General features: G+C 41.5%; 1 protein-coding gene across 2 annotated transcripts; it reads left to right on the top strand.

The window, feature by feature from the left end:
* The first annotated feature begins 237 nt into the window (after positions 1 to 237).
* On the top strand, positions 238 to 14,842 carry C32H21orf62 (chromosome 32 C21orf62 homolog). Of its 2 annotated transcripts, none has more exons than XM_049835299.1 (2): positions 238 to 328; positions 12,235 to 14,842. In XM_049835299.1, exon 2 carries the CDS (start codon positions 12,305 to 12,307, stop codon positions 12,977 to 12,979), a length of 675 nt encoding a protein of 224 aa, XP_049691256.1. In that variant the 5' UTR covers positions 238 to 328; positions 12,235 to 12,304; the 3' UTR covers positions 12,980 to 14,842. The 2 variants fall into 2 exon arrangements, with proteins under 2 accessions (XP_049691256.1, XP_049691255.1); XM_049835298.1 differs by having other exon boundaries at positions 255 to 328; positions 12,238 to 14,842.

Here is a 14,842-nt window from a genome sequence, read left to right as displayed (position 1 = left end):
CTAAGCAATTCCAGGCGAGACCTTCGTGTACGACGGCACACCCGATGACATGACGTGCGAGCTGACGTAACAAAGACAGGTAGGGATTCCTGCCGCAGTTAATGATAGGGGTAGAACTTGGACGGCTCTCCCGGTTGTCAGGGGAACGGTATGGGTTGCCGGCCCACGAAAACATAAAAGAGCAGCAGCGAGTGGGAGAGCAGGCACTGTCGCCTGCCCCGCAGGCTGACCCCGCTCCCAGCCGCAGCCGAGCATCCCTGCCTCGGCAGGCTCGGCCAAGCGGGAAGCCGGGCAGTGACGAACCCATCCGCTGGCATTTGGAGAAAGAGTAAGTCGCTGTCTTTGTTTTGGCTCTAAAAGGCGGGGATAAATAGCAGAGGAACTTTTAATAGCTTATATTTTTATGAATGAGGCTGTTTCTCTTCCAGCACAATTATTTCCTTGCCCGTAACTCTGTTCCTGGCAGGTTTAGGGGGTTTTTTTCAGATTTGTTGTTTTGTAATCACGGTAAAATAACAGATTCTGCGAAGTTTGTCTTTCGTGTGTTGCAATTGTTTATACGCTGTTTCTGTATGCCTTAGGTAATAATTAATAGCTCCATGAATAATAACCACAAAGAATGGTGGAATGATTTTGCTCCATTTTGCAAATACTTCTTTAGGCAAGTCTTTAAAGGTGGTGGAAGTGTCCGTGGGAATTATTCCAGCTGACAGGAATTGAGTTATTTTATTCAGTTAAAACTGCCTTGAGAAGAACACTGGAAGAGGAGGATCAGGGAAAGAGCAGCTAGGACCTGGGTTTTATTCTGCCATTTAATTTGTAAATCAAGCCACTGATACAGTAAGGGCAAAACAAGGTAAATACACCATCTCTGTATAGCTTTGGAGTCTCAATAGCAATGACGACATCCACTACCTGAGCGAGGGAACGGGAGCCGAGATACCTGACACCAGGAAGCCCTGCTCCAGAGTTTCAGTCTCCACCCGCTTAGTGACCATTAACATTTCTTAACAGCTTTCTATCATGTAGCTTTCTCCTCTCACATCTTTTTTTCTTAATTTAGGATTTGAACAATAGAAAACTAAGTGTTAAAGTACACTTTTTATACATTTTCATGCATGAAGTAAGCATTATCTTTTGGGCTTGGCAAATCTTTAATTTAGTGTAATGCTTAACTTGAACTTTTGTCCAGGTCAGGTTAGAAAGGGCACTGGGAAATAATAAAAAAAAAAATGCAGTCAAGCTTTCTTTCCTAAAGCTCACTCAGTGTAAGTACCCTTGCTCCAGGGAGCAGTTGGTTTGACATAAAAAAATGAGAATTTTAAAAAATAGTTTTGAATTTAATTTTAGTACCCCAGTGTTCAAGAACTCAGCTTGAGCCACCAAGAATAACTTTGATTTTCAGGCAGTGCTGACCACCCATCCTTTGGACACCTGATTTTGCAGAAGATGTCCCTTTCTGAGGACAAATGAATAAACAGGGATTTGATTGTGCATACCTTACAATTACAAAAGTACTTGTTGTATGAAAACGTGGTGCACTTTTGCATTCGTGAACATAAAAATTCATGCTTTATGCATATGCAGACACTTATACACTTTCTTTTCTTTTTTTTTTTTTTTTGAATACTCAGACTTTAAATCACAACAAGCACAACCCCCCAAACATTGTAGCTTACATACATTCAGTGCATTCAGAGTCAGCACCGGTACTGAAGGAAATTGTATTTGCTAAGGCTTCTCTTCTACAAAAATAAATAAAATTAGCCTATTGGAAGGCAAGAGGCTAGATCATTCAAGAAGTGAACAAGGAAGTTATTGAAAAGTACTAATCTATAATTTAGAGTAGAAATAAGATCTCTTCACAGTGTAACATATAACTGTGTACTCTCAGGTTTCTCTTAAATACAAAGCCAGGGCACAATTTTGTATTTCTGACCCGTTTTTGGTACAGGGCTCTCTCATAAGCATCAGGACAAGAGTTCAAGCTACTAGTGCTTCTGTTATTTGAAAGCTACGGAAGGCACTGCAGAGAAATATCAGTCAACAGGCTGGAATAGCTGCCTGGTTAGATAGTAACAGGAGGAAACTTATTTTTCTGTAATGCCTTCCCTTTGAGACTCTTAAAGCACTTCATAACCACTGAACAGAAAACTGGGACTTGTAGTCATAGGCTGTACTAACAGGAAGGATGGAGACACACTGCCATAATGGCACTGCTAGAAATGAAATTCCGATTTTCCATTTCGTTAGATCAGATTTATATCCCTGATTTCAATCCGGTTACACAGGTGCAATGACAAATCCTGCCTATGGTGCTTGAGTGTGTAAGGTATGTTTGATGGGCCGCTGCTTTGTAAAGCTGTGCAGAACAGTGCTCTCCTCCCAAGCTGGTAAAGCTTTATACCACTTTCTTCTCACTTTTCATTTATGTAAATGCTTATTCTGGTGCAATTCAAAGGTGAATACCCAGATAGGTGTGTGTCAGCCTTCCTGGACAGCATGTACTGTGTGCACACCTCCAGGTTAGCAAAGCAAATCCTGCCACTCATCTTGGTCCAAAGCTCTTTATTAGGAAAAGTGCAGACCGCACATGTGAAGCGGGGCATGAAAATGAAGGCCTTACACATGCATCCTTTCTACTCTCTCAGGGCTGAGAATAATCAAGCTGTGATCTGCCGAGGGTGACCTTCATCCAGGGAAAAAGGGAGGTATCACCACTCCCAATTCTTTGGGAGGACAAGGCTTCCTCCTTTCCCTTGAGTCTTCTCCTATTAATCTGCCTCCCTGCAGTTACATGTCACAACCTCCCCTGCTGTAACTTCTGCCTCCAGTATGGTCAGAAGCTTTGCATGGGATGGACAGGCTTGACGATTTTGCAGAGTTGTTTTAAGACGAATTGTCTGTCCCAGAGTCTGTGTACACTGAATACCAAAATACCCATACGCAAATGTTTTCAAGGGTCTGTGTGTTGTTCAAATTCAACGCAACAGAATCGCCTATTTTATCTTGCATTTTTGTCATTGCTGGGAAGGAATCTGTTCCACTGCACTTGACAGCACCACTGCTACAGCACTGGCTGCTCAGCCTAATGACAGCAGCCCAGGCTTTTGTGGCACAAGCAAATGCAAATACAATTTTCAAGTTATTGACAACAAGCACAGATCACACTGCATCCTGGAAGTCTGTAGAACGTCAGCTTTTATCACAAAGTTATTTTTCTACACTTATCTGTGGAATAGCTAAATAAATAAGGTAATTGTTTAAACAAAAAGACAGAAAACAAAATACCTCTCTCTCTGCCATCAGCCCTCTTTGGGAACTCCTAAAACTCCCATGGAGTGAAAAGGTCAAATCCAGCACTTTGTTTCTCTCAAGGCCTGAGCCTCCCTAGGGCTTTCTGGTCAAATAATGTAGCTACTCTGCAGTGAAGACTCAGACTAGACTTATTAAGGGACTGACTCTTTGCATTTTACATAACTCTTTACATTTTCTTGTAATCTTGCCTTTTAACACTTGTGTAGTTCAGTAGATGTTAAAAACTAACCTTACCCTTTCTCATGTGCATACCTTTCTGCAAACCAGAGATGTTATTCTTTTCAGTTATGATTTAACAATAGAAGTTTTTTTCCAGAAGATCTGACAGGCTTTCAAGCAAATTTATTAGCATTATCTTTGAGAAAAAGAAAAAAAAGAGTTCAGTTTACTCTTTCAAATGCCAAAGAAATTGCATTTCAAAAACCTCCAATTAGTCATGATGTGAACACAGCACAGCCACCCAATGGTAGCCCTGTGCAGTCTTTAAAAAACACTTTTTCAACAAACATTTTACAGGTTAGACCAGTATTAAATATCACCGAAAGGGCACACAGATGAAGGCAAGCCTGGGGCATACTATGCTCCTTAGAGTAACGGGAGCTTGTCTGCGCTCCTGTTCCCCCTGCCTCCCTTTTGAGGTTTCTGCATGGCAGGTGAGTAATGCCTCTGCCCCAGTGAGATCAGCCCAGTTAGGCTGCTGTACCCACCTCCTTGCTGCCACCTTCTCTCTGAAATGCAGTGTATCTTTTTAAACATCCCTCCCATACCTGCATGCAAACAGGAAAAGAAAGAGGCAGTCTTCATCGTTCTTCTAAATGCTTTTGGTGTTGTCCAGCCTTTCACGCTATTTTGATCTAAATCGCGGGTTTTGGTATTCATCCTGTGTACATTACTCAAGCTGCACAAGATTATATGGATTTAAGCTCCTCTTTGCTTAATACAGCATTTTCACATAGGCACATGTTAACACAAGTGATCAATGAGGGGTTTTAATTAGGTTTTTTTCTGAATAGAGAATGGAAGAAAGCACCCTGTGAAGAAATTAATTGTATAGGCTTGGGACTTCCATTGAATAGGATTAACTTTGCTTGAGACAGTAGCATTCTCACACAACAGTCAAAGGCTTTTTATTGCTTTTTTGCAGTTTTCTTAATACACAGATCTGCAATTAGCAAAAAAAAAAAAAAAAAAAAGTGGAATGATCAAAGCAAATTCAGAAACGTGAAATGACACTATTACTAAATAAGCATTGAAAATCTCCTCTAGCTATCAAAATCTGCAAAGAAAAAGGAGCAGGGATGGAATTTTGTGCTAGAAAACTTTTGGGATAACATGTAATAAAACAGGGATTTCAATGCTGGAAAGAGGACACACATCTGAAAATACGCATGGTTGAAGCAATCAAACCGGAATCATTTTCTTGTGGGATCTATGTCTAGTCCGATTTTCACTTGAAAGGCCCCCCCCACAGGACAAAAATGAACAAGTGATTTGCTAGATTTAGATCACTCAGAATTGTTTTTTCAGAAGCAGGGTATTGCTACTGGAAGCAAGTAAAATTCCCTCAAAATCATTAGGATTTTTGTTTGCTGCTAAGCAAAGAATGCAGCTTCTCTCCCCTCTCTGTCACAGAGATCCCAGCTCCAAAGCGGTGGCTGCCTTACCCCTCCCCAGGCCAGCACTGCTGGCTGGAGGGACTCCGAGGCAGCTGCTGGGATCTAGTTTTTCCCCAGTTTTTGCATAGAAGGAACAACTCAATACTGAACAACAAATATTGGATTGGATAGAAACCACACAAATCAGGAGCCAAAGCAGAAACAGAATGGGTGGCTCTTCCAGAGAAATGTTGTTCGTTTTCTTTTACTTTCTATCAAGACACGCTTGTAAAGTTAGCAAAAAAAACTGCCCCAGGACATCAGTTTTGTACTCTTTCTGTATGTTCTGCCCTGTTAAAGAGCTTCCTGATTTGCTGAGGAAGGCTTCCTACTCCTTCCTTCTCCTTCACTTCTCCATCCCATCTCTGGGCTGCGCTTGCCTCTCCTCCACCCAGGCCCTTATCACCACCTTTCCCCCTTCTTCTCTCTACAGCTGCCTCTTTCACCTACAACTACCTCCTTGTTCCACCATACAGGCTGCTGTGGATTCCTCCTTGTCCACCTGCGTCTGCGGAGTCTGTGCTCTGGGGTTTAAGTACTGTATCCAGGTACTCCTAGACATGCTTTACTAGAGACTTATTTAGTTGTTACGGAGTTGCTTTTGGTGCTTAGAGCTGACCTTTCTTCCCTGTTCTCCAAGTATTCAGCTAAACGGATCTGGCCATAACAAAAAGTCCTCCAACTTGGTGTGATGCAAGAGCTTCCCCTCAATGTCGAGGAAGACTTTTCTAATGGAGCCTACGAGGAAAACTGGATGCTGGCTTTGGAATTCAGGAAGCTTAAATGCCAAATGAAAATCAAGACGATTATACCCATCACCAAAGCCTTCTTGATGATTAACATCTTCAGGCCAACTAAGAATCTCTTGGTCTTGAACATACCCACTTCCACCTCCCCATTTCCCAGAAAGCCCTTGCAGTGCCAGAGTTTCTATCGGTACTCTTTTTGTAATTGCTGAATCTTTGCCTTCTGATAACTGAACTGAGGTACCTCTTCAATTCATAGAAACCGAAATCCACACTTCAAAACCTTTCTGAAGTGTTTTAATGCTGTAACTGGCAGATAACCACTGGGGAAACACTCTCAGCTGTTTGGAGAAGATCTGGATCAACCATCAGTAATTCCCATGGGGTAGTGGTACTCTACATCTGCTCAGTGAAGTTGGGTGACTGCTTACCCAGGCGTAAGTAAAAGCAGACATAATAAAAGACCTCTGGGGCGATACATTCGAATTATTATTCAAGACACTGTGTCATTCCCATATACTGATTTAATTTTTCTCTTCATTCTCAAACACTAAATGTTTCCCACATTGTGACTCTGGACAGCAAGGTGGTGTGGGGTGTATGACTCAGCAGCTATTTATCTACTAGTTTTACTCGCCTGCTGGTTTTTCATCTCCTAATTATATTTCCAAAACTGGACTATGTAAAGATGGAAAGGGAAGGAAAGTAGGCTTTACCTCCAATTTACCTATGCAGGGTGTGGATTTGTTGAAGGTTGCAGCTGTAACAAAAACTGACCAGTAACTGATAAAAGGAAACGTTGCGATCACAGCACATAATTTCAAAACACTGTGTAATTGTTAGCTGACTGTATAAGAACAACTTAGAAAAAGTATCAGTGCAGTTGGGTGAAGGGCATGTTATTACATCCCACCTATGCCACTCATTTGAAACATGGTTGTTTGGGACATTGTTAGAAATAATAACACCATGAAGAAACCATGTTGTTAGAATAAACCACCATCCCTTTGGACAAATTATTTCTTTGCTGCATTGGACAAAGAGATGAACCCAAGGTGGTGTTAATTCTGCTGGAGGTCATCTTGCTGCCTCGTAGAGCTCTAGATTCTTTTACTCAAAAGTTTAAACCAAACCTTCAGCAACAGCACAAGACTCCTCCAGTGCATACCACGTTTAGGCTACAGAACCATTCTGTATTTTAATCCAAATGTATTTATCAATCAGCTCACTGCAACTGGTTAATGAAAAAGTTCAATCACTTCTGGTATGAAAATATGTTACCGTTTTTATTACTCCAGCCCCTTTCAAGGACTGATGAACATTGGGTATAAGGTTGGACAAGAATGACTGTCTAAAACAGCTGAATTGAACAATTATAAGGAAATAAAATGCAGAAGCTCCTTCTTAGCTTGAGTTTCTGTAGACAAGGGAGTTATTCTTTGCACCAGAACAGATACATAAAAGCAGGTAGGTTTTGGTTAACCATCTGTGAGGGAAGAGCATTCAGATAATTTCCCAAGTGCAGATTTGAAATACCATTCTCATTTCTTGATTTCAGCAATCTGCTAGTATAAACTGGAAAGCTGAAAAATGCTTATATGATTTTTACAGGACTGTTATACCTGCTATGCTATATTATGCAAGGAAATGTCAAATGGCTTATGGAAACAAGTTGTAAAATCCATTGTGTCAGGTGGATGAGTGTTTAAATAGCTACAGATTTTTAAAGTAGAAACAACACTCATAGATGTTTTTTCCATAACTGTATGATAAGCCTCCTTTTGCCAAAGTTGGTAGCATAGCAGAAGAATAAGACATAGACCGAGACTTTTGGGTTGTTTTATCACTGAAATTCTGTCTCCTAGCCATAATCAAGGAAGAAGGCTGCAGAACTAGCTGAAGACATGCATATTAAATGCATATGATGAGACTGCTGCTTAGTCTCTGAATATGTACTGATTATACTAGAAGTCTAGCTAAGCTTGATTTGAAAATTAGGGAAGAGAAGAAGGCATACTCACCAAGCTTCCCTAGAAAATTGTATGGAAATTCTTGACACTTAGCACAATCTGATGCATTCTTTGGGTTTCTATAGGTTAGATCTAAAAATAATTCAGTGAGCTCAAAGGATAAATTATCTCTGTTAAGGGGAGCGGGTAACGCTTAGAGAGAGATCATGGTGTAAAGATGCATCCCACAGCCCAAATCTTCTAGTTTTCTGAAGATACTCCATCCTTCTTTGTAAATTTGGAGATGATAGAGAACACAGATCCACAATAGGCAAGATAATCACCCCATATTTTCTTTCAGCTTAATGGTAATATTACAACAAAGAGCTTTTGTGTGTCTCCAAGAGCCCTACTGAAGGCATCTTTGCATTACAAGCAATCCAAAATATAAGGAATTTCTGCAAAGAGGAAGATTTTTGAAAATAACTGTTAGCTTTTGCAACTTCAAAAGTACTTCCTGAGAGGCAGAGGGTTTATTCTTTGTGTAGCTCACCAAGACATCTACAAACCAAATTACAACCAAAAAAAAACAAAAAACCCAAACATTAACAATTCTGTGTTTCAGTCCTTTCAGTGATTAAACTTCGATCACCTCAACTATTTTACTTCATAATAACAAGGCGCCATCCTGCAGGTGCATACATTCAGGCCCTGGCCATGTTTTTCAGACACATGCTCTTTTTTGAGCCTCTCTCTTTTCCCCACATCTTCTACTCTGGCAAAGTCTTGTCCCTCAACTGCCACGTCTGTGAATTTTGCTTCACATTCTTCTTCATCTTCCTTACTGAAACTCAGACTCTTGAGCTACTCCTGGGGAAGACAAGCTAAAGACCCCTCCCCAGACTTTTAGTGAAAAGAACCCCTTGCTAAGTTGTGACCCCGTCCCTTCTAACAGTGCCTTGACAGCAGTAATAATCAAAAAGATACAACTCAGAGTCATCAAGCTAGTGCCGTTAAGTTTTATCTATGCTTTAGCTTGCTTCTTCCTTGCGAGGGGCAGTTCCCCCCACCCCTAAAAATTAAAGCCAACTTTTTTCCAAGTCTTAACCAGTGCAGACAGCAAATTAATTTGATTAAGAGCCATATAATGCACATTTTCCTGTAGATAATTGGTAGCTTAGGTAAAGGTGCATTGCAGGTGACTTTGACACTTCACAGACAGACAACCTGCAACATATATTTCACTGCTTGCATATCACTCAACAAAGCCACACAAAAACTAAATGCTGAGAACTGATTTGATAGGAATGTTTCTGTGTTGCAGGGAGCAGAGGAGGATAGCAAGTATTTAGGGAGATAACATCTCCTGGAATGTCAAGATTTAGAATTGTGTTTGGATTTTGATGGACTGAGTCCAAATGCTATCAGCTAAGCTAAACCAAGAATTTTCTTCGGTTGGCTGCAAGACAGTAGAGAACTAAAGGTTCTCCACTCTTCAGGTAGTGAAAAAAAATATGAAAAGGAATCAAGAGGTAAAACTAATAAGGCTGCATCAAAGTATTTTATTCTAATGGTTTATGACTAATAAGTCCTCACATGTTATGTAGTAAAAGCAGTATCACCCCTTTTGATGCACCACACCTGGCTACAGAAGGCCCTGTGCTGAAAATAGTTGGGGGCAAAGAAAGTTACAGCAGTAAGTATCACATGTTCTTGTCCTATTCGAAATCTCTCGTACACACCCTCTTACAGCTGCACATGGACATGGCTACTTGCCTAGATGGATCTTTGGTCTGATAAGATTATGGCCATTCTTATACAAGACCTATATAGTGTAAATGTACGCAAACTGACTCAAACATGATTTAATTCTGTATGTACTCCCTGAATTTAGTATGATGTTTTCTTAAATGAAGGATTCAGTCATTTTAATGTTTAAATCAAATATTTAATCCATGTTGCGGAACATACCAGAAATACCAGTCCAGTTGTTAGCTAATGTTTAACTTCAAAGGTCAGGCTCATCCAAGCTGTAGCTGTTTTGGTATCATTACTGCTAGATTAATTTGGTCTGTAGTATCTAAGCATCTAATCATGCATCACAATGAAAATCCTATTACTAGACCTCCATACTGTGCTTATTTTCTCAGCCCTTAACCATGGGTAACAGTTGTGATAAATGAGAAATCTGTAATATCACCACTGTTTCACAACTCAGTTTGAGTTTATCTGTTTTGGAGGTAAGAAGAATTCCTAGACAATGTTAACAATATGAGTTTGAACTAAGTAAAAGAGATTTTAATTGAACACTCGGCATTTCTGCATTTCTAACTCCCACCTGTACATGATAACCGCAGTGGACTTCTCCTCACTGAACTTATCCAGTCCTGCCTTGAGTTTGTGAAAAATTTTGCACCCCCAACATCCTTTGCTAAGGATCAACAAGTCAGCTGTGACGCTAGTGGGTTTATTTGAGATGTCTTGCTCTTGTTCTTGGAAGAAGCAGTGAAAAACTGATCTCTACCCACCATCTCCATGTCATTTGTGCTGTTATAGGTCACCACCATATCCTGCTCAACCATCTCTTTTCCATCTCTTTTCCCACCTAGACTCCTACCTTACCTAGTCCCATCTTACTTAAAGGGAAGCCCTTCCACATCTTTTCACTCATGTTGCTCTTCTCTGAAGTCCAGTCCTGTGGCATCCTTCCCAAAATGGTGGGATCTGTACTGCACACAACAGGCAAGTGCCAGTAAGCAAGTGATGTATGCAGTAGCTCAACAGCACTGTCTCTCTTTTTACATCATTTTCCTATTAAATCTTAAGGATTTAATTACTTTTCAACTGCTGTTATGTGCAGATTTTTCTCCCATGTGCACGTGACTTTTGCTTTTCTTCCTTTTCCCATGAATGGCAAAGTCCTGGTCACTTATGAACCATCACAGTTTCTACAGATTCACTGACAGGAGAACAAACTTTGAAGAAAAAAAGGTGGACTAGAGGAGTATATCCTCTGTAAGTGAGAAATGTGGAAAGTAGGACACAAACTACTTTGTCAAGATGCAGTTTTGTGGGTTTTTTAGAATTTAGTATTAGTCAAAGAACACTCTCAATTGAATTTTCAGCAGGAATTGAGCTTAAAACATTTAGATCTAAATCACATACCTGGTAAACTACCGTGCATATCATAGTGCTAGTGACTAAGAGAACTTTAGTGTGCTCCTAAAAACACTTTCCTTTAATTGTCTGTTAAATGACCATGAAGTTTATAGCAGAAGATTCCACTGTCTAATGATGGAAGATGAATAACAGACAAAAACAATTTGTGTTTTTATTATAAGTACCATTATTTTCCTGTTTATTTGGTATGTTTCTCCAAAACTGTAGGTGTATTGCCATGTTTTCTGAGGTGCTGGAGACATGCATTCTGGACATGGATCAATCTTTTCATATGCTAAGGACCAAATTCTGCCCAGTGCATGCCCTACTGCTGCCTTCACCTTTGGTCAAAATTTGGCTCTAATGTCTCTTGCTGCTTCAAAACAATTACAGTCAAATCAGACAAACTTTCCAACATTAAATTACAAGTAATTTGTTTTGAGAAATTACATTCTGCATCGTTGCTCGTACCATCATCTAATAATATGCCAGGAGAACCCAGATGCTCCTGGTAAGAACCAATGCTGTGCTGAAAACTAAAGGGCTGATAGCTGATAATCCAAGAGTCCCCACCAAACATGCTCCCGACCATTTGAAGTGGAGCATGGCTGGGATGGAAATTTGCTCCATTGTCATGAGCATGTGTGGAGTTGCTACTTTGCTTTGCTGGTGTAAATGAAGTGGGGTAGAGCAACCAACAAAGCCAGGATCTATCCTATGCTAGTTGCTGTGCAGAGCATGGTCAGACATGGTCCTTGGTCCCCAAAACTTACAGGTTAAGGCTGGAGCAGATGTAGCTTCACATGGATCAAAAGCAGGTTTTATCAGCATGCCACATAGCTCAGAAGGGTATGTGCTGCAGCCAGCAGTGCTTCTGCCTTTAACCACCTTTTCATTTCTCCCTTTGCCCAGTATATCCCACACTCAGTTTAAAGGGAAGGTTATCACAACCCTTACTTAGCAATTCAGGTGTAAAACAAAATGCTCGTCTTTAGCCCTTCTCAGACTGCCTCACTCAGAGAAGTGGGGAGCAGGGTCATTTCTCACCTCTATCTGTTGGGAAGCAAAGAGAAAGCAGAAATGAGAAAGGACTAGGAGGAGTCCTGCCCTTACCTTCACACAGGGCAGGCAAAGGAGCTGCCTGGATAGAGAAGAGGGTATCCAAGCTGTCCCATAAGCAGATGAAACCATTTAGAGCAAAAGAGGAGTGAAAGAAGAATCATGAAAAAAGACACATGTGTCACAGTTCATTTTTCTGAATCAGTGTAGCTGTGCTTCCCCTCTAATGCAGAGCAACCTGCAAAACTGCAATATGGTTCTAAAGAGATGAGACAGATAATGAGTGGGAGAACCAAAGTAATATTAACTGTTGAGTGGTCTTTAGTATAATAAATTGTTTTTCCTCAGTAGGTAAAGCCGAGTGATATAATTCGCTGAGTAAAAGGAGGAGACGCTTGGCAGCTTGGCACCAGCACTAATGAAGCCAATAGCCTTCCCTGCTCTCTCCTTTTGGCCAGCTCTCATTTTGGCTGGCTTCCTTGGCATGCACATCACTGGCAGTTTTGTGAGAAGTCAGAAGAACCATACGCTAATTTTCACCAAGGAAAACACAATTCGCAACTGCAGCTGCTCAGCAGATATCCGTGATTGTGATTACTGCCTGGCAAACTTGATGTGCAATTGCAAAACCGTGCTGCCTTCTACCATGGAAAAAACTACCTACAATAGCCACCTGACCATTTGGTTCACAGACACCTCCGTGCTAGAGATGCTTCTCAACTTCACAAGGGTGTGGGATCTGAAGCTGTCCTTCTGTGGCACCGCTCCTCTCCCAACAGAATACTTGGCTATTTGGGGACTTCGAAAGCTCCGGGTAAAAAAAGTCAAGGGACGATTTCCAGAGCAGAGTGTAACCATCTACAGCAGCAGCAGCAATGAAAAAGAAAACTCACTTGTTGTGCACAACAAAGACAGGCAAATGCTTGTATATATTTCTTTTCTGGATACCTCGCTTTTCAATGGATATTCTTTGCTGAAGTCGTACAGTGTGGAAAACGTCTCTAGTATCATGGAGCATTTCCCCAGCCTGCTGTACTCTGATGTTTTCTCAACATCAGATAACAAGAGCTATGTTGTAACATTCATTTACTGAGTTATTTAATAGTCAGTAAAGTAGTCAGAGGCACAGCAAACTGCTGAGAGAGAGACGGGATTTCTTTAAGTTTGTTTGGTTTGGCCAGGAGGAGCTGTTACGGGATGGACAGTTCTGACTGTGATAGCACTCTATAAGGAGGTGTTTAAAGTAAGACAGACTCATCACACTAATTCAGTAAATGCTTTCTTAAAGAACAAAGAAAATGTGAAATGACTGTTTTAGAAAGCATAGGTACAAATTCTTTTTATATATTGTAAGATAGAGAATTGAGATCTGCAGATAAATTTTATTTTAAGGTTGTGCCTCAGACAGAAGAAGACATAACCATGTATGTCCAGCTGTAGAGGAGTCTGAGCCTCCCAGAGAATCACTCAGGTTAGATGGGAGCTCGGGAAGTCTCCAGTCCAACCCCCTGCCCAAGCAGGGCCACCTCTGGGATCAGACCAGGCCCCTCAGGGTTTTCTGTGGTCAGGTGGTGAAAACCCTCAAGCACAGAGCCTGCACAACCTCACTGGGCAACCTGCTCCACTGCCTGCTTGTCCTCATGTATTTTTCCATGTATTAACCCCAGTCTTCCCTTCTCCAGGCTGAGCAAGCCCAGTTCCATCACACTTTTCTCACCCTCACATGCCCCAGCCCCTGACCATCTTGGTGGTTCTCCACTGGACCACTTCAGCTGATCCATGTACTTCTTGCACTGCGGGGGGGCAAAACTGCATGCAGTACTCTGTATGCCATCTAGTAAGTGCCAGGACAAGGGGAATAATCCCTTCCCTCCATCTACTGGCTGTGCCCCTGTCGGTACAGCCCATTGCTGTCAGGTTCGAGAGGTGCAAGGTGTTTACAGGTTACTCAAGCTGGAAGTGCTGAGTTGTCCTTGCCCTTGGCACTCGGTCAGAGCTGGGAACCCTCTGCTCGGGCTGGGTGACACAGCCTCTTACGAAAGCAGGCACAGGCTATGCAGGCAGCCTCCAATCTCAGCGTGCAACTGAAGGTGTGTTTGGGAGATGACCAGGAAGCTGTGTTCTCTGCCAAGCCACGGCACACATCATGGGAAAGTACCGGCCAAGAGGCCACCTGACAAGTGAGACACCACGCTCACAAAGGCGTTTTTCCCAGGGAAAGGCCTGTCTCTTGCATGTTGGGTGTGCCAATGCCTGCAATTTCCCCAAATGCCAGGAACTTGACTTAATCTTTTGTGATAATGGCAAGCTCTGCTCATGTTCTCCCCTGTGAGAAAGAAGAAAGACCCCATCCAACGACTCTTGTCTCATAAGGGAGGCTAGGCTTCTGGCAGACATGTAGCAAACAATTTTCAGACATGTTGCAGGAGAAAGATTGTTATCCCCTGGAAAACATATGTCAAGACTATTTATATAGCCCAGAGTCTGCTCCTTGCTCGTGTCTGCAGGATTTGCATTCTATGAGATATGATTCAGCTCAGGATCCATCCACATAGTACAATAAAGGCTTTGGAATAGCAGCTCCTAACAGTCTTGCATTGCCAGCGGAGGATTACATGAAACTGGGATAAAATATGTGTGCTGAGGGGAATGGCTATCAGGATTCTAAGGAACCAATGAATTTACTTCAACAACTTTAAAGAAAGACTTTTTCTGTAACTGTAATCAATGATGGAGCAGTTTTGCTACGAAGCAAAACTTAATTTTTCAGAACACTTAAATCCATACTTCCATTACTGTGAGCTTCCCACTGAAATCAACAATGTGGTAACTATTGAATTAATGGAATCTATTTGCAATTGCAAATTAACAGATTTAAGCACACAGGTGTTTGAAGGCTGGGGATTGAACTGGATTTAACTCAACCAGAGAACTATTAAATCAGCTGTTGTAAAGA

The sequence above is a fragment of the Accipiter gentilis genome, chromosome 32 (genome assembly GCF_929443795.1).
Source record: "Accipiter gentilis chromosome 32, bAccGen1.1, whole genome shotgun sequence".
Taxonomy (NCBI): domain Eukaryota; kingdom Metazoa; phylum Chordata; class Aves; order Accipitriformes; family Accipitridae; genus Astur; species Astur gentilis.
Note: the sequence above shows the minus strand (reverse complement) of the source record. Positions and strands in the feature narration are given on the sequence as shown.

Excerpts from the sequence above, each read along its gene's own strand:
- C32H21orf62 (XM_049835299.1), top strand. The coding sequence starts at position 12,305 with ATGAAGCCAATAGCCTTCCCTGCTCTCTCCTTTTGGCCAGCTCTCATT.